At 38.3% G+C, this 23277-nt stretch overlaps 2 protein-coding genes across 3 annotated transcripts; one reads left to right on the plus strand and one right to left on the minus strand.

Annotated features, from left to right (window-relative positions):
* Nucleotides 1–31: 31 nt before the first annotated feature.
* Nucleotides 32–11556, plus strand: LOC145894646 (Fanconi anemia group I protein-like). Its single transcript, XM_082983281.1, has 28 exons — nt 32–314; nt 806–936; nt 993–1100; nt 1180–1331; nt 1679–1896; nt 1997–2139; nt 2260–2384; nt 2461–2554; nt 2629–2719; nt 2998–3186; nt 3456–3514; nt 3763–3905; nt 4006–4135; nt 4446–4648; nt 5201–5336; nt 5408–5539; nt 5686–5807; nt 5941–6098; nt 6275–6418; nt 6847–7000; nt 7636–7731; nt 7941–8131; nt 8363–8562; nt 8974–9124; nt 9763–9905; nt 10418–10633; nt 10919–11119; nt 11336–11556. The coding sequence occupies exons 1-28, from the start codon at nt 146–148 to the stop codon at nt 11417–11419; spliced, it is 4083 nt and encodes a 1360-aa protein (XP_082839407.1). The 5' UTR covers nt 32–145; the 3' UTR covers nt 11420–11556.
* Nucleotides 11557–12666: 1110 nt separating this feature from the next.
* LOC145912820 (F-box/WD repeat-containing protein 11-like) lies at nt 12667–22805 on the minus strand. 2 transcript variants are annotated; one of them, XM_083000352.1, is made up of 15 exons: nt 22665–22805; nt 22427–22531; nt 21364–21663; nt 21047–21155; nt 20685–20871; nt 20411–20501; nt 19638–19808; nt 19163–19248; nt 18897–19002; nt 17364–17507; nt 16156–16274; nt 15122–15232; nt 14178–14256; nt 13612–13739; nt 12667–13319 (listed from the first exon to the last, which is right to left on the minus strand). In XM_083000352.1, exons 1-15 carry the CDS (start codon nt 22716–22718, stop codon nt 13283–13285), a joined length of 1827 nt encoding a protein of 608 aa, XP_082856478.1. In that variant the 5' UTR covers nt 22719–22805; the 3' UTR covers nt 12667–13282. The 2 variants fall into 2 exon arrangements, with proteins under 2 accessions (XP_082856478.1, XP_082856479.1); XM_083000353.1 differs by having other exon boundaries at nt 13605–13739.
* Between the last annotated feature and the right edge of the window lie 472 nt (nt 22806–23277).

Below are 23277 nucleotides of genomic sequence, written 5' to 3' on the forward strand. Positions count from 1 at the left end.
TAATTTCAGGCATTACGTTTGGCGGGAAATCCGAATGTTTGTACAGCTGGATTGTTTTGTTTTTGAAAGGAATACTTTTTATGCCTGGTGTGTTAACATCGCTGTATACTGTCAACAAAAACGAAATTTGGAAGAACACTGAGGCATGACGTGCTCTTCGGATGTGATAAAATGCTACAATGAAAACAAATTCAAGGAATTAATCTCAACTGTGGGAAAGTTAAGCATTTCAACCATCTTAGATCTTCTACAAACCAACTTGCATACGGGTAGTTCAGACGATAGTCTTGCACTTTTAAAGGGAATTATTTTGGGTAAGCAGCTAATGTATAGTCTATATATACCTTATACTAGTTTTTTGCCAGATTGGAAAGTTTGTATTTCGTGCATAGAAGATTTTTTGGTTAATGGTAAATGTTTTTGGAATAGCTCAGTGTGTTGCAAATTGTGCGTATGCAGTACTACAAAACTGCTTCAGCACAAGCTGGCTGGCCGCAAGTACAAAAAAATAAACTTAAAAAATCAGAATTCACTAAAGAAGTTACTTATGCCAAAACAACTTATTCTATGGCCAAAAAAGACATCTTGGGCGTCTTTTTTGGTTTAGCCAATATTAGTTATTTTTCTGAACAGTTTGTCGGCATAATTTTTCAATCTGGCTTTTCGCACTTCAATTTTGTGACTTGTACGCATTGAGCTGTGTAGTCATGTTGTTTTTTTGTTTTATCTGGTTATTAAGCAGCAGCTACAGTTTGTCCCCAAAATAGGCATCTTGCCAATTATGAGCTTACCAATTTGTTTCAAGGTTGTGAGAGGGATTCAATAAAAAGGAGTTTGGCCCTGTCAGGTGCCTTCAAAGAAGTCATCAAAATTCTTGGCAATGCGTCATCTAAAGATAAACACCATGGTGATTTAATATGCATTCTTAATCATGAGGTGTGTTTGATTTTCAATTTTAAGTGTTTCCTAGTTGATGACTTAAATATTGCTAGGTAAGCAACTTGTCACCTGAAAGCCTTGTTGAAATATCTTCTTCTTTGGTGGAAATGGTACGAAATGATAAACTTGGTCAAGGTCAGCCTTTAAAGATTCTTTCAAAAGTATGAGTTTGTATATATTTGATTGTTGTGTAACATGTATTTTTTCATTTATAAACTTGTTTGTTCATGGAAATTATAGATTTTGGAGACTGCACCACAGCATACATCACTTACATTGGAAAAAACCTCTGAAGTTGTTTGTGGAGCTGAATATAAAAAATATGTTGTGGAAGAGATATCCTCTATGACATGGAAACCATCAACAATTTTTCCCATAATTGAAATGTTTAAGTATGAGAAATGTTCTTGTCCTTTCAGTATGATTTTCACACAACAATAATTATGTTGCAGACAGGGTGTACACACTGTTTTAACCTGTAAGGTCTCATCGGTGCAGCTGTTCACTGAGGCACTGGGCTAGCTTTTACATTAACAGACACAGATTTCCACTTTGTTGCACTATCAGATACCAAGCAGTCGTTATCAGATAGCATTATTATAGCTCTTTTGCACATATAATAATTAGGTTTGTCTCTTTTGTTTGACATCCAAATGATTGACAAAGGTACCACAAAGTGGAAATCTGTGTGCCTGCTAATAATTATGTTGTTTGCAAAACATAATTTTTGTTCTGTCAGGGATATATCACTGACCCCTGATGAGACAAAGATTGTGATCAATAAATGCCTTGACCAGTTGTCCAGCATGAATGGTCAAACCTTGCCACCATTGATATATCAACTTATTGCATTGGCAACAGCATGCAACAAGCTAGACCCTGTCATAAAAGGAATACTCATACATTTCAATAAACTTGATCTTCTTTCACCACAAGTTGAAGATTCTCTTGCCACAGGTAAGTAGGTCATTGCTATAAATCAAAGTTTGTGACTATGTGCTTCTTCAGTGTTGTGTCAATTTGTGTGGCATTATGAATGGAACAAAATATTTTACAGATGTTGAACATATGGAAGCTGATGATAATACTACCACCAATATTGCGGATCTGAAGTCCATGGAGGGTACAGTTTTGCTGTATTTCAGTAATACTCTGCGGCAAAATCATGATTTGGGAAAAGTGATCATGAAACTATTAAAGGTATTTAAATAGTTAATATCATTTAACAAATGCTTTGAACTTAAAATTATTGAGGGCATTTTTGTTAGAAAATTAATTTTGAAATTATTGCACTTTGGTGGGCACAACAAATTTCTTCAGGGTACAAGAGAGAGTGCTTCACCAGAAAGTGTGTCAGAATTTTTCCTGTCCATGGCCCTAACACTCACCCAGGATAGCAGGTTCCAAGAAGATGCAATGAGTGGTTTACGTCTTCTTGTGCTAAAGTAATCCACTTTATTAGTTTTGACGAGTACAGCTGTTCACTGAGCCCTTGTTTTAAAGAAAATCTTTTAATTAAAGGTGTTTTCAAGATGCTCACAAAACCAATGAACGGAAATGGCTTAAAGATCACCGACAGCCATTAACAGACATCAATAAAGTTTTGCTATCCGTTGTATGTATATACACATGTTTAAAACATTACCCTTTCATCAAAAGTGATTGGAATTTGGAATGTTGTATTTTTAGGTAAAAAACAGTTTATATGGCTGGGATCATGTTATTTCCGGGATTGTCGACCTTGGATTCAACCTAATGGCCAGCTATGGCCCCAAGCAAGGTTTGTTCTGGTACTGCTAAAGCTATGACAAACTGTTGTAACTCCACGTGGAGAATTCAGCAAATACCTTTTAAGTGAGCTGGATACTATTTGCATCTGCCTCATCATTTGGCTGCCAACATCTTAACAGATACCACAAACCAGCATGCAGCTCTGTAAAAACATAATATTGACTCTATTGCTTATCTATGAGTTAAATTCCTGTTAAAAAACACTGTTTTTATACGAACTGCCTTTAACATCTCTAGCGATTGAGGAATTTTGTACATTGTTTTCAGGTCCCTTCAAGAGAACTTTTGATCCAGAGCATCACAAAACTGTTTCACCACAGCAGAATGCGTGTGATCTTGGCAGCCACCTTCTTGCTAGAACCTTCAAACTACATCAAATAGCGAGAAGGGATATCGTCTCACAAGTCATAAACAGAATCCTGATATGTGGAAACAGTCCCGCTTACCTCTACATTGGTAAAAAGTTCCTACCCAATGGCACCTTAACTTTGTATTGGACACATCCTGCAAGTGTTGTTGACATATTTTTTTGATATTTTTGTTAAGGTTAAAGTTGTGTATGAGCTAAAACCATTAGTCCTGGAATTACGATTAAGTAAATGGTGTTTGTATTTAGTCTACACACTAGATATTTGCAAGTTCTAAACTTTTCCTAAAATCCTCTAAGGGGTGTTCGGCAACAAACAAAAAAGTGTTTAAATTTTTAATAAAAAAATTTGTCTTAGATTTACTGAAAGCGATTGTGAAGAGTTACCCCCAGCTGTTACTACAAGCAGTTCCCCAGGTTTGTTCTTGTTAATCATGAAACTAAGAAGTGTTTGTAACCTTTCAGTTGTAATTTTATTTGTTCTAACCCTTAATCTAAACCATACAAAAACATGGAAGTAAGATTGGATTGTAAATTGCCGAGCTTTTGGATCAGGAGAAATGTTCTGAACTGAAAGCTTCTAAAAAAAACGTTACTTGCTAAGAAACTCCATATAGAAACCGTATGGCTCCAAGATACTTGTTTAATTACCTCAATTTGCTCAGGTTAAGAATATGCTTGACAATTTGCCTCTTATGCACGAATACAATGCAAAGAAATTGCTCTCGGCCTTGCTTCCGTTGCTTAAGATAAGCGCTTCTCTGCGAGATGGTCTAATGCTTACACTGCGAAAATCTCTGTCCTCAAGGTGCGTCCTGCTGAAATCGTCAGCAATATCTTTTTAATTTCCTTCTTTTCATTTTATGTTTTTGAGCGCTCGATAAATTCCTTCAAATAATTTATTTTAGACAGAGGGAGTCTCGTCATATGGCGGTTCACGGGTTTCTGATGTTTTTGAAAAGCTTTCCTTTGTCGGAAATAACTTCTCTCAGTCAGATTTCGAGCCAGTCATCTCAGTCGATCTTTTCTATGAGCACAGTAAGTTTCTTTGCCACTCTTATCAATTGTCCCAACAGCAACAATCCTCTGGGATGGAGTTGGATTTGTTTTTTATCGAACACGGGCAAAGGTAATTTTGGAAGCTCGCAATTTTCTCACGTGGGATCAAAAGAGGAGAAAATGCACTTAGGACTTATTTATTAAAGAATGCAAACAATTTCAGTCGTACGTTTATCCTTAATCGTTTTACCGTGTAGGTAAAACTGCATGCTCAAGGCACTCTTTCTGTTCAACATGTGCTACGTATATATGCCAGGTAAACGAAGCATTGTTATGTTTTTGTTCACAGCAATCTCAGACAGACGTCCACAGTCAGGGAAGTCCTCCGCGGAGTAACGAGTTGTTGTGTCTCGAGATTTTGCAAGTTCTGAAACGTTGTTTGAAGCAGCAAGCATCCGTGAGGTGCCAACTCTACGCCGGTTTGACAGAAGTTGTGAAACACAACCCTCGGCTTGCCCCATTTATACTCAACAACCTTGTGAAGCAATTCAAGTAAGAATCACTTTCTGCTTATTCTTTTTGTCGATAGATTGTCAGCTAAAGTTTGAAATATTCGAATTATTCTCCAGAATCCTTAAAAAAAAATTAGCAAGCGTTATTTACACATCAGGTTTTCTCAACCTGTTATGATATTTTTTACCCGTACATCGGCGTTTTATTCGCCCAGGTGTTGTGATTCCCATATAATTGTGAACAACATTTATTTGGGCTAAACATGAGAGATTGTGCGACTTTTTTTAGTATGGTGCAAACAACAATTGTCGCAAGCCAAAAAATAAGGACAAGTCTTAGAAATAAAGAACATGTACATTTTTACACCCTCCGTCACCACTGTCCAAATTTCTTTCACAGTGGGTGTGAACTAATCACTCAAATATAGTATATACTACAGTGTTTGTTTAGGCCGAACCAAACACTATCCTAAAACATCAAAGCACCTAGAACATATATGAGGCAAAAAAGGAAAAATTTACGGCTTGAAATGTGTCTACAATATAACTTACGGCCAAAACAAACACTGTAGTGTTCACCATGTATTTGAAGGTTGTATTATGAATCGGTGGCTGACATCCTCCCTCCACTCAATCTGTCCGCTTGTATTTCAACGTCACAAGACAAATGTGTTGAACAAGAACCTCTTCCTGTACTTATCACATCAATATACACTTGTTTGCAAGAGGTATGGTCCGCACTCTTCAGTACAACTGACGTTAAAGCAGAGTAAAAGCTGCCAACTATTTAAAAAATCAGGCCCGCAATCGTCAAACGACCTTAGGAGATGATGACGAAATACTTGACGACGTCACAAACGAAAGCATTCGGGAAATATTCGATTCAGTAACGATAAGAATGTGTAAAAGTGAGATGGATGATTATCAACTGGTAAGCCCACGACAACTGTGTATTTGATGTCTTGTTATTTAGTTTAACAAATCATGATAAAATGATAATCGACATGTAGGCAGTGTCGACCTTTCAGATATCATCAGTATCTTACGATGATAATCTTTTTTTTGTCTATTTAACAGGAAAAAACGTCGGAGTATGGAAACAGTACGAAGACAGGACAGAAGAATGCCTCTCTTCTATGCTTGTTCATGAACGTTCACCAAGTGCTCATGGGTTATAACTTCACCTGCTGCGATCTCACGTATGATAGTTTTTACCCATTGTTGGCAATGCTTTTGAATTGTAACCTTTGAGAGTTTCGAGATTGTAAAATGTTTTTGTTGTAAATGTAAATTGCCGATATTTGGTTTGCTTGCATGGAATTCCAACTGCAGCGATGACAGCGTCCATCACATCTTGCAACTCCATCAGAGTTACCAGAAAGCTGCTGATTTCACTCAAAGCCTCAAGAATCCGGATTTGTGCGGAAAAAACCTGATAGCCAAGCAGATGTCCGCGATGTCTGCAACCAACCTGTGTCAACTTATTCACAGTTAAGCAGCATATAAATAAGACAACACTTTGTATTTATAACTGGGCAAAAATTCGTAAATATTGTGAAGTAACTTCGCCATGTTATACTTTCTCCGTTTATCTGTATATGATTACAAACCAAAACAAAGATTCGAATATATTGCGCTGATTATTTGTAATTATGAATCTTTGTAGCGCTTTTCTGCGACGAGTCCATTGACAACGAGTCTGCAATTGAAGCTTTGTCGTCCAGTGAAAGCTTCCTCAAATATTCGATGAACTTCGCACACGAAATGTTGATCAGTGCCAAGGATTCCTCACACTTTCCAGGAGTTGGATGTCAGTCAAGAAAAAGTTCAAATTTCCTCATTTATCGTAAAACTGAAAACTCCATTTGCGAAGTTTTTCATTATGTTTCTAAATCGGTCATGGTTAACTTGTGACCTAGGTTCAAGGGTATTGTCAAGCATATTGTGCACAAGTAATATTTTATGTACATTTACAATGTCATGTATTCAAAAACTGTAGTAAACGCCCAGTTGCCCGCGCATGATTAAAATTAATGCTTGTGAATTGATTCTAGGATCATTTTCCATTCTGTTGCAAGTGGCCCTGACGATTTTCCCCTTATTTTAAATACATCAGTCACAAGACTGGCAAATTTTAGCCTGAAACGAAAGTTTCTTAGATAGTTTAATAAATGAATGCTTAATCGTTTTGTTTTTGTATTGTTCGTTGCAGACTACTGTATTATAACATTTTAACAGGCGATACGAAGTTGGAGACTTACAGTTGTGTTACAAAACTTGCCCGCGCCTGTCTTCACAAATTCATGTTGGAAAAGAACGAACCCGCGCGATGTCCTGTCACCCTCCAATGCCTCCAGTGTTTCCACGTCTCAATACAGTACACCAACATATGGTAAGAACACTGTGAAGTTTGAAGAAGCTTATGAGACGAGTAATGGGCTGCAGACACTGCAAATTACTAGTGATGCACCGAAACAGCATTTTTTTTATTCGGCCGAATTTATTCGGCAACCGAAACTAACTTTGCTATCAATCTCTTTAAATGGAATAAATTTAAACAAATCATGTGCTGGATTGGATCTAATCCTATCATAGAGCCTTTTCACTGAAAGAATAACCTAAAGTTGATTTTAGTCATTTCGGGGACAATAAACAAATAAAAACGAACACATTCGTGCAGTTTGAACAATGATTTTAAACTTTGCGTATTAGAGTTGGATGCAGTAAAAAGTTTCGGTTTCGGCCGAATTTTGCAAAATATTCGGCCGAAACCGAATAATTATAAAAACCTTGGTTTCGGCCGAATAAATTCGGCAAACCGAAATTTCGGTGCTTACCTAAAATTACCACGAAGTGGGAAAGTCTTTGTCTGGCTAGTTAGTTGGCATAAGACCGTCTTCAGTCACCTGATCTGATGAGACCTGAAAATTGGAACAGTGTTTGCAGCTCGTCATAAAGATTGTTGCATTTTTTTGAATTAGTTTTGCGAGCTCTATTCCAATATTGCGTTGCGTGTTTTCTACACAGGCACAAGAGCAAACTTTCGAGTTTCTTAGCTGAGATTTGTGGAGAAGATGCGGATGGGACACAGGGTGGCGACGCAGTGTCAAAGCTTATTAAAAGGTGACGTTTGAATGACGTTGCATTCATTACTTTGTAATAATTTTACTGACCCATTGACAATATGAAATGACTCTTCTGGTTCTGAGCCTTTTTGCATTGTAATTAATGTCTTGTCAAAACATAAAATAACGCTACTTAAACTATAATGAAAAGTGACTGGTTGCTGTTTTGTGCTCGTTCCTAACATGTCAATGAATGTTGATGACCAGGTTTCAACGAATTGTGATGTCCTTTTTGGCGCCCGAAAATCAACCACTTTCGGCTCTAGGTAGAAAAATTTTGCCGGAAGTTTTATCGTTGATGGAAAGTTTATTCGAGGTGGCGTCAACTTTCTCAAACCACGAAACGTTACAACAATGCACCGAGTGGTTTTACAAGCTGTGCGTCGAATATAAAATCGGTGGGCTACTTAAATTAAACACCGTCACCAAAACTACCTACAGACTGTTAGATTTACTCTGCGGATGTACGTTATCAACAAAAATCTTAATGTAATTAGGTGTGCCTTTTTTGCACATTTAATGTAGTTAGTTGGACGAAGAATTTTGAGGTCATCGGTATAATTTAAATTTAATTTTCCCATGACAAAAGTAAACGGCAAACTTGTAACGTCCGTTGTTTCGTCACACAGAAGAAACGAATGCGACAAAACTGCTTCTTCACAACCACCTTCACAGCACCCTGTTGATGTCACCTTACCCAGAAACTTGTTTCCGTGATCTTTCCTTTGACGTGAGAATCGAACTTGGTTCGTTTGGGAATGCTGAGTTGTCGGAAGGTGCTTCCCCCACTTACCAACTTGTTACGACCGACAACGCACATCATGTGCTGGTAAGCTTTGTACACACCAATATAACAAACAACATATTTTGCGTATAAGCTGCAGACAGATGGCCACTGTTTCGACCTAAAAGGTCTCATCATATATTTATTGGTAATATATCAAATATAATATATTTTGCTGTATTTCCAAGCTTGACTGAAAGCGTTTGCGAACAGTTTTGCCAGACTTGAATTCTTTGTGGGAGTCTATCCGACATAATTTAAACCTAAATGCGTGTAAACGATTTTCTTAGATATATTTTCAAATGAAGAAGTGCGAAATAACTTTTGTCGTAATGAATCAATCCGCATGGGGTATTGCAACTTATTTTTATAAGACGTCACCTTCGAACAGAGTTTGCAAAACAGTACGAAACAGTCCATGGCTTTTAAGTCTAAAATTGCGAAATAAAACTTAAGGTGGCGATTGCTGTGCACGCGGAAAATCTCATTTCCGACTGCGAGTGGTTGTTGCACCACCTCAAAGGTCGCTTGGTGGCGCACGGGTGCAGCAAGGAGGAACTTGTTGACGACGATGATTCTCTTCACGAGGCGAGAAGGAAAGCGGAAGGTCAGTGAGAGGACGTTAGCGATCACAGACTAAATAATATTAGAAATCTCTGCTGCTCCGAAAATGGGTTAACGTTGCGGAAAATCGGATTAACGTCCGTTTGAAAAATCGATGAAACGCTTTTCCTTGTGCTGCTGACGTATGTATGTGTGTTTGGAAAGGTCAAACTGCTTAGAAAGCAACTAGCCTGACAGAAAAAAAACGATCCTAAACCAATTAATTTTGTTGCTGACACCCAAACATTGTTTCAGGCGGTTGAGCTGGAGGCTCTGCGCCACTTCTGCAACTTGCAAGTTGAATATTCTCTGCGTTCAATAGCGATAAGAGGATTATACTGCATGTTAAATACATACTTGATTTTTAAAAAAAAATGAAAACACGATATTCTGTGTAAAAAAAAAAAATTATTTGGTGATATTTCCCCCAAAAAATGTATTTTTGCCCTGCGATTAATCATGCTATTGCGAAAAGTTTCATTCTTTATTGAAAAACAACAAAATATTTACCTTCGCGCAAATATTTTTCTTATAATTTTGTGGATGGTTTACAACATAGAAATATGGACATTTGTATATGATCAATGAAAAACATATCTCAATTTTATTTTATCATCCTAAACATTCCTCTCTCTTATACAGGCTCGATATGTAGTCGTGTATGTGCGATGGCCGTTGGAATGTTGGAGTTGGCACAATGCGCTTGCCAAAGTGCCGCAAATGTTGACAATGTGATTCGAACTTTCGTCACAGTTTTCACTTTCCTCACCAACTTATCGAAATACGTGAGTGTTGTCAATTGTGCATACTATATACAACTTTTGGTTTTTTAAATCTAAGTTTCATGTTTGTGAATGATAAAGCTTCATAATTTTAAGCAATACAACATGCCAACGTTGACTTATAAGCAGAGTCAGCATTCCAAACGGAATACAGGCTTTAATTCCCCTACAATTTTTTTTTACTTTATGATTTTAAATTAGTTTTTAGAGCATAAGTCTATGGTTCGCGAGCCAGATGTGGATCTTTTGATGGCGGCATCTGGCTCGCAGATAAATCTAAGTTGGCATTTCTTAGCAGGATTGTTACAAACAAAACTTTTTCTCTAATTTTCTTAACGTAACAACCGTGCTGAGAAATGCCAGGCGTTATTTCGGTCACTTGAACTTCTTTACCAAGTGTTTAAAAAATATTATATGTTTATCACAGAAATACAATTAAAATATGTAGTTTTCATTGTTCCCTTAGCCAAAAAGTTTACCGATCCCTGTTTTAGTGCTGCTTTCTCATTGTTTAGTATCAGTGGCTGTACGGTCAAGGACTTGGTCACGTGCCGTCACGCTTCGAAAAGCTGAGCAACTTCGTCGGTTCGGAGCTGATGAAGCCTATCTACTTATTTATCAACTACGCTGAAACCGCACAGACCGAGAGACTTGAATCGGTGAAAGCGAAACAAGATTCCAAGAAAGGGAAAAAGAAAAGTTCCGCGACTTCAGTTTCTACCACTGGGAGGGTGAGGATACTTACAATAAAGTGGATTTTTTGCTTATTATGTGTTTTTTTTTATAAATTAACCCCGTTTAAGTTTGCTGGTGAACGCAAGTAATATTCTTTCACATTATTGAGTCATGTTGTACTGTTAATGTCGACACAGTTAGCAGCCTTATATTTTGAGTAGTCGTTGATAATCGACTCAATTAAAGCGAGATAATCTTGTGCAACAAATCTCGTAACATGACCACGTATTCAATCAGTAAAGTTGGAGTATTTACAAAGTTAAAACAAATGTGTTTTTAAGGCCAAAGTCCTGCGAGAAATGAAAGGCATCGCCCGGTTGGTTTACGCCATCGAACAACACGAACATCATCTGATTCTTCTCGGACGCAAAGCGAAAATCGACTTCATGCGCTTCCATCACCTTGCCACGTCACGTGACTTCCGCATTCACAATGATGTGTTGAGAATAAGTTTGGCCGAACGAGAGGCCCTGGCTAATAAGGTAGAATATCTTTCTACGGTATAATGTTACATTCGGCTATTTTACATTGTAAATCATCCCGATTTAACCTTCAATCGAATCGAATAGGTTTGTTGCAAAGAATGCCGAGTTTTTTGGGTTTTTTTTTGCATACTAAAGAGTAAAGACGTATGTTGTTCTCAACTCAGTTTTTACCCAGAATTAAATCTGCAATATTCGGTATTCTGTGTCCCACAGGAATCATCACGTAATGAAGACGATGGAAATAATGACGACGAAAATGTCGAACCTTCTCCGAAGCGAGTTCGAACTGATTCCTAACATTTTTATACTTTATACATAAACCACATGAATGTCACCATCCTGTTCTGCTTTTTAGGCGAATAACAGTTGTAAGTTTTTTTCTTCTACACAATGTTCCGTTCCTTCTTTCCCAAAGCGTTCGTTTAAATGCGTCTCCAAGCAATTAAATGCATGAGAATTGTAAATTATGGAATTGTTTTTGTAAATGCAGAATGTCCGGTGGTTACCTGTGGGCTGTGGAAAAGCGACAAAATTGGAGGGGTTTCAAACCATTTGAATAAATTATGAGATTGAGTGAATTAGTCAGGTCAGTCTGAAGTCGATTCTCATCGAATCATGTACATTTCTTACACGTGGAAAGAAGTCAGATTTATGCTGTAGAGTTACCACATCTGATGAGCAGAGTAGTTTTTAATTGCCTAATAATTTTAGCAACATAACTTACGTTTGCTATTTTATGCCCTTAATTCTGGGTTATTTTCAATAAATATTCAGTAATCCAGTAGTGTATCAACACTTTATTTGGGATAATTATTCAATATGACCAACTGCGACAACACATTTTATTCTTTAAAATTGTCGGCATTTGTGAACCTTATTGTTGCAATAAAGATATCCTACAAGCAGAAGGAACAGCAAAATGTTGAAAGAATTATTTCAAAATTTTGCGACCCAGAATTGAATATTTTTATGTCACAAAAGCTTGAATATTTGTTCGTGGTCTGAAGTCCCAAGAAATTTTTCCCAACTTCAATCACCTAAAATATATCCTGAAGCATAAATATGACTTTTTTTTAGTCATTTAGCACAAAAAGTTTTTGTAAACATTTTGACATTGTGACAAAGAATTAACCGAATGATGAGACTAAGATTCCTAGCCGATATCCCTGAACACTTGTATTTTAGTGTAAATTTTAACATTTCTCCCTGGCGCATATTTGAAAACTAAAATCCCAAACTTACGCTGAAAAACCTTTATTTCACAAACATTTGTTTCTCCACGACTGGTTTAATCCAAGCACGAGGGTGACTGGGCTTTAAAGCTGAAAAGTCCCTCAACCATCCGCATTTTCTCGGACAAACAAAATGGACAACAAAGATTGGTTAGCCGTCTATGACAATTGCTCACATCACGGGGTCTAAATACAATAGATAGCTGATGAACGTGGAATACTTTTCAAACCAATGTGACACTTACCACATGCGATTATCTCGAAGTACTGTTGCTACACAACAAAAACTGAATTTAAGAAACACCCAAATGCTTGGGGCTGCAGCCAGAATTTTATTCATTGTTTTTAACGGTTTTACAGTAGACATTAATGCCCGCGAGGGGGGAGATCTTAAAAACAGCAAAGAAAACGCAAAGGAACAAAAACAAATTCAGGGTCGTGGCATTGCCCACAGAGAGACCGGAATCCGATTTCGTTTCGTTGTGACGTAAAACACGAACAGACCTAATGTTACAGCAAAGGATGAAGGCTCGACAAATGTTTGGGAGGAATTACACGTGATTATCGTGGGGCGATCGTCGGGTGAGCTTCATATCGCCAGCAGTGCCACGACCCAGGCAAACGCGCTCGACACAAAACAAACAGTAAACTGACGAGCACACCGTTAGTATAATATCTGTGTCATCTGTCGGAGAAATAGAAGAAGTTTTGTCGAAGAAGCAACAGGGAGTCTTGTAAATAAAACAGATAAAGATAAAGAGGAAAAATTTCGGCCACTTGAGAACGAGAGGCGATGGCGACGAAGGGTCATTGTCTTTTTTAGGAAATTCTTTACGGGTGATTACTGGCTTTGTAAGGCGTTTACAGCAGTGCGAGGGAGTGGCATTTGCTACAAAGCATCTCGGTGACTTTCCCGTATATTGGATCATCATCGTGGAACGTAGGTGTAAGTTCGACTTGGCGATCTGCGTAAAAAAATGTTTTGGGTAAATGGCGTTATAAATTTGTTTCTCACGATAACGAAATCAATGCGACAAATACAAGTAACCCCGTTTCAATGTTCTGATTAAAGGTTCAGATACGACGGTAAAAAATCAACAATTTTAAAATGGCTTCTTTTAATATCTTAACTGATAAACTTTACCACAAATTTTACTGCAATTTAACACAACGATTCAACACTAAAACGTACATATGTACATGTATGTAATACAGTAAGTTACAAAACTGTTATTTTTTTTATTTCAAACCTCCTACTTTGTAGCGTTGGTCGCGTTCTGCTCGGGGACGTTGAGGAAATCCCATATAAGTATGGAGTCGTCGTGCGAACTACTCACGATCTGGAATTCGTCGAATTGAAGACGGAAAACGCGGCCCGTGTGTTCCTGCAAATCACACCATGTATATTATGATGATGCATGAGCAACAAAAGTTCGCATTGTGACAAAGAATCGCCAGTTAAACATTACTCGCATGGGGGTTCAGACCGACGACCTCACCAGATGTGGATCAATATTTATCCATGTACTCAGTCAGCAGACAGGGTTGTTATGGCGACTCCCTCAAGTTTAGCTGTGTTGTGTCAGTCCGGGGTGTTTATTGCCACGGATTTATACCGAAACTGTTACAAACGATTTGCCGAAATGTTCGACTTGTTTTTGTGATGGATTTGGTGCCACATATAATATTCAATTGCCTTTAATGGCAAAAATACGCACAGTCATAAGATGCGAAAATTTTTTTTGCAAGATGCCAGAATCAATTAAAATCCGTTACAAACACCCTAACACATAATTATTGAACTAAATAATTCGGTCTCCTACCACGAGTGTTCGTAAACAAAGTGTGCTGGATGGAGTTCGGGGGTCGAGTGCGGCTTGAAGATCCCACACTTTGATTTTCCTGCAAACGAGAAATTACATGTGTTATCTATATGTGCTTATAGCTCTTATGTATAGAAATCCTAAGCCATGCAAGCAAAATACACCATCTGCTGTACAATTCCAAGTTAAACGAAATGTTAATTGCTGCGCAATGGAGGTAGGTGTAATAGGAATGTCGTCACCATAGTACAGTGGGCGTTTTGTTTACAAGCTGACAGGTATGTTGTATCATTGATGAGGTCGCGCCAGACTGCGAAAACATTCGTCAGAGTCACGTGACCGAAGTGCGCAATGCTACAGACCTCAATACACGAAAGCAAACCAACGGCAAGTCTGTGATGGTTGAATTCAAAGTATTACAAATTACTTGGAAATTTACTTATTGGTGTTTTTTATGTAGAAAAGAACTCCAAAAGGAGTAAAAAGACGATCACACCAGTATAAGATCTTTATTAACAGAAATATTAATTTTGCTAATTGGCATCTTCAGTTTCTGTCTTATTCAAATAGAATCAAGATAACATATATATTGAAACACAAGGACAGATCCGTCAGTCACCGACTTGCACAGGATGATTTCTGTAGTCACTTTTGACTTACCACTATTTAAGGCAAATTAGGATACAAATCTCTGTTTTGTGACTTTAATGTGCAAAGATAATTATGGTATTAACCTTAATGTTATAAATGCGCACTACAGAGCAACACATGCTGAATACATGGCGTCTTAACATCGAGTTAAATCTGACGTTTACTTCAAACAGCTGTACAGGCAACTACCGCTACTCCATTTAAACCTATTACCACGAAAACGCCTATCAACGTGAAGCGCGATTCAACACAACCTTCAATTCCGCGAAATCATCGATACAACGTTCACTCACCCGTCGTATGCCCCGCTCACTATACGCTTGTTGTCGAACCGAATGCACCGAACCAACTCCTCGTGCCCCTCCAAAATGCGCAGACAGGCGCCGAATTCAATGTCCCAAAGTCTGTGAAGGCAAAACGGGTTAAAGGTAAAACTGCGTCAAGGTTACTGATGATGATTTTTGAAAGATGAATCGGCCAAAATATTTGCAGACTTTAAAGTCGAACGGAATAAGTTTCTCGCCAATTTACTTCACTGTGAAGTTTATGGTGTTTCCTTGTGTGGGAAAGCGATGTGATGAAAGTTATAATTACACACGAAATTGAGGATGATCGCTGTCAAAACATCTTTGTCGGAATTCTTTACCTTCGCCAAACGGTTGACCGCAACATACCGGGATTCTTGCGTTAAACCATTAGGTCGGGAGAGCTTGTCAAGAGGTATCTACAGTCACTGGCTGAAGAAATAGGGGACGGGCTTTCCCGATTTAACCGTACATCGGTATTGTAGTGCAGAAACCTAATTTCGGTTTCCAGGCGAGAATTCTATGTCATGTTATCACGAAAGTGTTTTGAATAAACAATGGATATCGGTGGCTAAAATACATTTCCGTGTTTGTGTCTAAATGTGCCGAGGTCAAAATGCGGCCTTGCCCATATGTGGAAAATATAGAGGAAACCAACATACTGCCTCAATTATGCGATTAGATGCGGGTTGAAACCTGCTTGGGTGATTTTTTTTCTGTTCCAATCGTAACGAATACAACAAAATTTCGGTACATTTGGAATTGGTTTGTTCAAACACGCCTTTTCACTTGGCAAATGAACCCACTATACATGTAACAATTTTGTGTCTGTTAAGATTAATATCAAACAACAAACCGGGCTCCGCAAGTCATTACGTATGACACTGACATGTACTAAACACAGGTTTGCGGGACCGCAGACGTCCAATTAACGTTGTACGAAATATCGTTGATCGGAAAGGCGGGCGACACTGAAGCAAACCGGACGAAGGGTGATGAGATTACCGAGCAATTATTTTTACCTGATCGTGTTGTCCGATGATCCACTCACAACCAACCGATCTCTGTACTGTAAACAAGCGATTCCCCGTTTGTGGCCGTTCAAGGTTCGCACGAATTCACACGACGAGGTATTCCAAACCTGCAAAATGTGAAGTTGTAAGTTGTTTGTTTGTCGTGAAGTGGTTGTGATGGTGTTTTTGACTGGTGCGCTCAAACTTGTTACTAATTAACGCCCCTGTGACGTTATTCCGCGTCCTTCATTTAATATTAATCCACTCTTTAAATTGAGAAGTTGACCCGCAAACCAAATGTTATTGAGTTACGAAAGTCAGCACTGTCAAAGAGTAAAATTATTTCACATCAAAGTATTCCCCGGGACATTGTACGCTCCACAAAGCCCCAAGGCATCTTTGCTGTGAAACAAGGAAAAATATGCGAGAATACAATGCACTTTGCATGTTCGCTTTACGCTACATGAACCATGTTTGGTTAGTTATAACTTTTAAATAATTCATAAAGCGGTCTCTATTTTGTGCGCATTGCGAGTACGCGCCACCCACTGCACAAAAAAAACTGCTGACGACAGAATGGAGAGAATTTTTTTTTTAATCGACTTAACATAGCTCAGGTTTCAAGACGCAAGCGCAATGCCCCCAAAAAAATTATCTCAACAACTACAGCACTGCCAAGAGTGAGTGATTTCTTTGAAAATATGAACGTCGAAGACAACCCTCCACCAAGTGGAATGTCACAAACAAGTGTGAGTGGAGGGGAATCAATAGGTGTTGGGTTTGTTTACATAGCGAGCAGGTGTCGGTCGCTTTCTTCAGCTGCCTGTATGCGGGCGCTCTTTCATTTCCAGCCGCATACGTTTATTAGGTTTGGTATCATGTGACTTGGGAAGAAGACCGCCCGCAAATGTGTGGATGCGTTCAGAGGAAGGTCATGGCGATTAGTTTTTTTATTACTACAAGCATTTTTGGAAAAAAAATTGGAAATTTGGGAGATTTTCTAAACAACGGACTTGAAAAGATGTAGTGGCGTCTGAACAACTCAAATGCTACTATTAAACGTGTTTGCAAGTAAATATCTCGAACGATTCGATCCCAATTGCTCGAAACTGTACAGTTTACCCTATACCATATGTGTTATTTCACCAACCGGGTGAAGTAAATTGGGTCGTGATACTTTAACCGGGTTTACCGGATCTGGTAGTCACATGTCATACCTTGATGGTGCGGTCGCCGGATGCTGACACTATGTATTTGTCATCGAAATCCACAACATTGACGGCTGCTCTGTGCCCCACCAGAACTCGTCGCATGTTGATCTCTTTAGGTGACACCATGTCCCACACGGCTATTGAACGATCCTGCGCGAGAAGTTCGTGCAAATTAGCATTCGATTCGATTTTCGGAGGTTCCATCTGTGTGTGCGTTCAGGAAAAGCAATCAACACTAATTAAGGGCTGGGAGTTTGTTCAGCGAAAGGCAATAGCAAATCGACGAGGGATTTCGTCAGCGCGAACACTAATGGGTGTTTCGGACAAACGTACTGGCGTTTGTGCGATTAGCTCTCCTGTTGCTTCACAGTGAGAGTCCGAACTTACGACCATTGATTAACCGGCCAAGCTGAACCCTTCGTTTGATTTGTAACAGTGAGTCATCTGGGAGTAAATTTGGTGTTGGTTCCGCACAGTAACGTGCAAACTGTCATTTGCTAGTGATATCCAAAAAAAAATCTACTAATATTTGCCACGAATAACTGGTAGTTTTACGACAAGTGAATAAAGTGGGCATTCAAAAAGATCAGCATTTATCCCTAAGCTATTTAATAATACGAACCACTCAGTTAAATCATGAATGCAGACTTTGTTCGACCAAACTAAAAAGACTCTAAAAACGCTATTAACGATCTTGGTTAGGGCTGATGCGGAGGTCGAGGTGAGGGTTTCTGCTGTCTTATTTTAAGGTATTGTCAGTAATCACACAGCTAATCAGCGGAAACTCATGACAATGACGTTGATAGGTCAGCACGGCTAAATATCCATAACCATCAGACGTTGAAGCACAAACAATTCCATACAGAGTTGCAACACATATTATCGCTACATATTTCAGTGGCACCATCAGTTTGTGAGATATCACATAATGTTCAACATGGCATGCTGTTGATAACGCAGATGTCAAACCGAAATACATTCGCCTCCCTTACACACGACTAGGTATGGCCAGATTCGAAATACACACAATAAGAAGGTTTCGGGAAAAAGGCACACTTTGCGAAACCAAAACCATTTTCAAGCGTTGTGGGGGAATGCCCACTTAAGTTCTGTCACAAATTAAACATTAGAGTCGTGCGGTTGAGGGCACAAAAGTTTAATAACTTTGTATTGTCAGTGTTCAGGCTTAAAACTACTTGTTATCTCACAGTCACCAACCATTCATAATGGCAGGAAATGCGTTAAAACAAACAAAAAGTAACATTGTTTTGCAAAATTTATCGACAGTGCATGGTGATATTTAATGATTGTTAGGTAAATGCATTCCGACGTGCTCCTGACTTTCGCAAAAGTGTTACGAAAACCCTTCAAAGATTGGCGGCTATCAGCAATAAAGGCGACGGTTGAGATGAATTATTCAAAAGTTCAATATACCGTTCGTGTTTTTCGCTAAACAAGTTGGCGTGACACGTTAGGTCGACACCACATAGGTTTCGGGTCGCATCTCAGCTATGAACTGAGCGGGTAACGCAAACCTACCTTGGAACAGGTGACCATGAGACCGGCATCGAAACGAAGATGCAGCACCGCCTCGCAATGATGAACCAAAGTGTTCACCATCTCTCCCGTGTTCACATCCCAAACTCTGTACGAAAACAGACGCAGTCAATAAATGTGGGTCATCGATTTATTGGCGAGGTACCGGCCAGGCAGCAGGTTTATTGTTGTGGTGACGCTCATTGTGCATCGCCCGAGAGGCGAACAAAGATTTGGGGTTAAAAGGGGAAAAATTGTTGGTGACGCACCTGACTGTGGAGTCTGATGATCCGGTAATGATCACCCGCTCGTCATACTGGAGACAGAGCACTGATCCAGTGTGGCCTGTCAACACCTGGTTTGGATAGCAGGAGGTTTAGAGGTGTAGAATCACGCGAAGTATTCAAGGCGCTTGGAAAATGCGATTTAACGGCAATATGGGCGAGCGTTTAATGGCATGAACTATCTACAACCACAATACATCAGTTTAGTAAAATTACTTTGTATTGAAAACGAAAAATTGTCCAATGATACCTAACCAGTTTCTTTCAAAAATCATTGGTAGCTTTTTCCTACATAAGGTTTTACACTGAACATCAGTAGATATTTGCCAATAACAACTACAGCTATCATAAGAAATAAAATACTTGTTCATAACAAGAGATGATCATTGGGTAAAACACTGTTTAATTAGTTGCGACACTTATCATCATACAGGAAGATTAATCAAATGTCATCATATACCTTAATATTATCAAGGGTTTTACGGTCCCAGAGCTTGATTGTATTGTCACGTAATCCTGACACAATCTTCTGGTCATCATATTGCAGACAGTAGACTCCTTTGCTGTTGTCACTTCGACACATTATTCGCTTCAACTCATGTCGCCCACATCTCCAGTTGGCCTCGATTTTCTGATCAAACAAATGTTTAAAAGTTATAAGAGGCTTCATGGGGGCAGGACAGTTGACAGTGTTTGACACTTGGTTTAATGTAATTGCCAGTTTTTAACCAGACGTTCAATATTCAAAACAACTTGTTTAATTTCCCTTCAAAAAGTTTTTTTCGCACAATTGCAACCAATGTCAGCTGATGTTCAATGTTGCAAATACAACAGAGTTCCTACCTATAATATGGTTATGCATACTAAACTAACCATTGCTAAGCAATAATACCAGTTGTCAAGTACCAATCAGCAACTTGCAATACTACCTATGATTGTCTTATGTACTCAGTTTAATTTCCAAAAGCAGTCTGTGAAAACCCAGTTGTGTCTACAATCATGGCTATTGGATACTTTCTAGCTAGCAAGCAATCAATAGATTAATCTTAGTCAAAAGACCTGCTGAAATGAAGTACTTCCACACAAAACACTTAATCACTACCAATTAAAGCCTGCAGCCTTGATCCATTGCCAGTAATCAGCCCGACAGGGCAAAGTAATGTTAATGTTTGGTGTAACAAATCTCAAATTAGCTGGCATGAGTGAAAGTCAATAAAGCATCAGTTGTTGTACCTCTATGTCACTTATTATTGTTGGATAGAGGCTGCGAAAAAACGAATCCGGAACTTCCTCATTCGGTTTTCCTTTGAAAAGGTATTGACCCCTGGCAATGAAAAATACATAATATTTTGCTAATGGTTGGTTGCTTTTGACAAGATGATATGCGGTCAACTTAACAAATCACTTTTCCACAAAAAACTACATCAATGTGGTAGTGTGATTGATAATGGTCTATAACTATAACTTTATAATGACCACATAACAGACTATAACATCACAGCATTACCATCCCATTCGTTCAGCAAGGCCCTTCCATAATGTATCTGTTGAGACATTTCTTTCAATAAGACGCTTCCAAAGGTGACCATCCTGGATGACGCGATACCACTCACGACACACTAGTTCAGCGGCACCAAGTGATTTGGCATCAAGATATGTAAGAATGTTTTCAGCAATATGCGATAAGCCACGACCTGCGCAGACAAAGCAGCTCAATAACACACAAATGAATAACCATCATTTATAACACACATGTTATTTTAACAAAAAATGTTCGATATTATATTCATCCTGTATAAACCCGCATAACAAAGAAGTCAATGGCTCCAAAAACACACAGAAACGTCACAAATAGGTATACATACTCACCAGGCAAGGCAGTAATAAAATCACGTTGCAACATAGGCTTCAAAAATAAGTTAACTTGACCATGCTGGTAGTGACACATACGTAATATCAAGTGTTGGACATAGTCGACCTAAAACGTACCGCACAATTGATACATAGTCACAGAAAATATATTTGCTATTTTACCTAAAGATGTTGTGTGATTTCATTGCTCCTTGTATCAAGGTTAAATTTTACACAAATGTTTTCAAAACAGTTTATCAATAAGTTAAAAAATGTTTACGAGTTATGAACCTTAAGACATTCTAAATAACAGAAAACTACTACATAGATGTCACCTGTTCGTATTCCGACCAAGTATCGAAGTGCTTTGTACATGAGTCTCTTTCATTCTTGTAACTTTCACTTAATGCATCTTGATTTTTTCTGTGTTTGTTTGAAGTAAAAACTGTCTGTATGTAGTTATAAGTGTCCTCTGGCATCACACCATCATCCAGCAAAGAGTTCATGTTGGATATAGGTTGTGAAGAGGGTGAAATAACTGACACAGTGACTGGCTGGTGCTGAGCTGTAAGGGACATGTTTGGAGGGGAGAGAGATGACTCATTTCTGTCAACAGCAATAGATACAGGAACACCCTGAGAAAAAAAAAACATGAATAAATATCTTGCAGTTTAAGTAACAGGCTTTATGGAATAAACTTGAGCATTTATTGCATAATTGCAAACAGAGACTAGCATATTCAATAAGACAAGATTCCCTCTTACTAATAAATGCAGAGTTGGGCTATAAACAGGGAACAATATTTGCACCTGCAGTTTTTGTTAATCCACGTAAACCATTTTTTACCCAACCAAACCACAGCATGTTGGATCAAAACTCAGTGGAATATTGGCAAAACAATTGCGATAACTGAGTGATACATAGCACCACACAAAAATTACGACCCTACCGAAAAGTTTATACAGACTACTGTGTAAATACATCATCCATTCAGAGTTAAGACACACTTTGGTTAAACTATAATGGTTTGTAACTAGGTCACAAAAACACAAAAGCTTAAAAAAGGTCAAGCCATAATCCCTGATTAATTATTGTAGTTTTTTGATATATATATTATATATATGTTCATAGATGTTGAACAGGGTTGTTTACAAAAGTACATAGTTACATATATATTTATTAAGTAAACCTAATATATGGTAATACCAGGGGCAAAAAATCGTAAAAATACAGAAGGAAGTGCATTAACACTAGTAGGTGGAACAGTGTCTAACAAACTAGAATGCAACAATTTTTTTGAATAATTACATATGAAATATTAAAGTAAGAGTTCCAATGGAACAGAAAATGTTCAGAGCTAGAATGTCAGTGGTAGCAAATTCAAAATGAATTATATACTTGTAAGTTTAGGGTAGAAGATATGTTGTCATCCATTTCTTCATCATTGGAGGAATCATCGCGTTGGGCTATGGCTACTTCCATATGTTGCGGTGAAGCAGACCCCTTTAAACAAAGTTGTTAATATAATATTTAACTTATACCACATGTTTATGTAAGCTTCTACACATTCTGTTTGTCTAAAATTGTTTCTCAGTTTTCTAAATTATAGTCAAATTTATATGATCTGTCGGCCCACCGTTCGATTGTCACCAATATCTTCGAACAAGCAATCATCAGGATCACTCTCCATTATTAAATATCTCCAGATTGTGAAAAATACTCCAAATTGAAGGTCAGATATTCACAAATATGTACTACAAATAAAATCCTTTACCGAATAACTAGTTAAAATATACTTTATTATCTTGTATGTAACAAAAAGGGTGCAAACAATTGTATTGTGCACCCCATCAAAACAACAAGCGTTAAGTGTTTTTGAACATTAAAATCCGACCACACCACAAGAAATTTGTGAAAACCCTACGTTACAAACCTTTTAACGCCTAAAACAACTATTTTGCAACTTCCACAGGACTATTACGCTTACAAATCTTTCTACAACACATTTTTTATATTTTAAATGTCAAATTTACTAGTTCAAATACATAATAAGAGCAAAAACCATCCAGCCCCTGCGAAGAAATCAGACAAAGGTAAAACGGCCAAGCGCGTGCGGGTGTGCGGCGCAACCGGTGCCGAATACCTAACAGTTTGTTGGAAGGCAACTTCTAAAAAGTGGGTGTGTGAATGGGCGCAAGTATTCAAGCCGAAACCTCTTTGTTATGGCGCCACCTAGAACGAAGATATAG

This window comes from Ascidia mentula, chromosome 1, assembly GCF_947561715.1.
Source record: "Ascidia mentula chromosome 1, kaAscMent1.1, whole genome shotgun sequence".
In the NCBI taxonomy this organism is placed as follows: Eukaryota; Metazoa; Chordata; class Ascidiacea; order Phlebobranchia; family Ascidiidae; genus Ascidia; species Ascidia mentula.

Excerpts from the sequence above, each read along its gene's own strand:
- LOC145894646 (XM_082983281.1), top strand. The coding sequence starts at position 146 with ATGACGTGCTCTTCGGATGTGATAAAATGCTACAATGAAAACAAATTC. Across the intron at positions 1,332-1,678 it reads CCCATAATTGAAATGTTTAA|GGATATATCACTGACCCCTG; the intron begins GTATGAGAAATG and ends TTGTTCTGTCAG. Across the intron at positions 2,720-2,997 it reads CAGCTATGGCCCCAAGCAAG|GTCCCTTCAAGAGAACTTTT; the intron begins GTTTGTTCTGGT and ends CATTGTTTTCAG.
- LOC145912820 (XM_083000352.1), bottom strand. The coding sequence starts at position 22,718 with ATGGAGAGTGATCCTGATGATTGCTTGTTCGAAGATATTGGTGACAAT. Across the intron at positions 21,664-22,426 it reads CTTCTACCCTAAACTTACAA|GGTGTTCCTGTATCTATTGC; the intron begins GTATATAATTCA and ends TTTTTTTCTCAG. Across the intron at positions 19,249-19,637 it reads AAACCCTTGATAATATTAAG|GTGTTGACAGGCCACACTGG; the intron begins GTATATGATGAC and ends TATCCAAACCAG.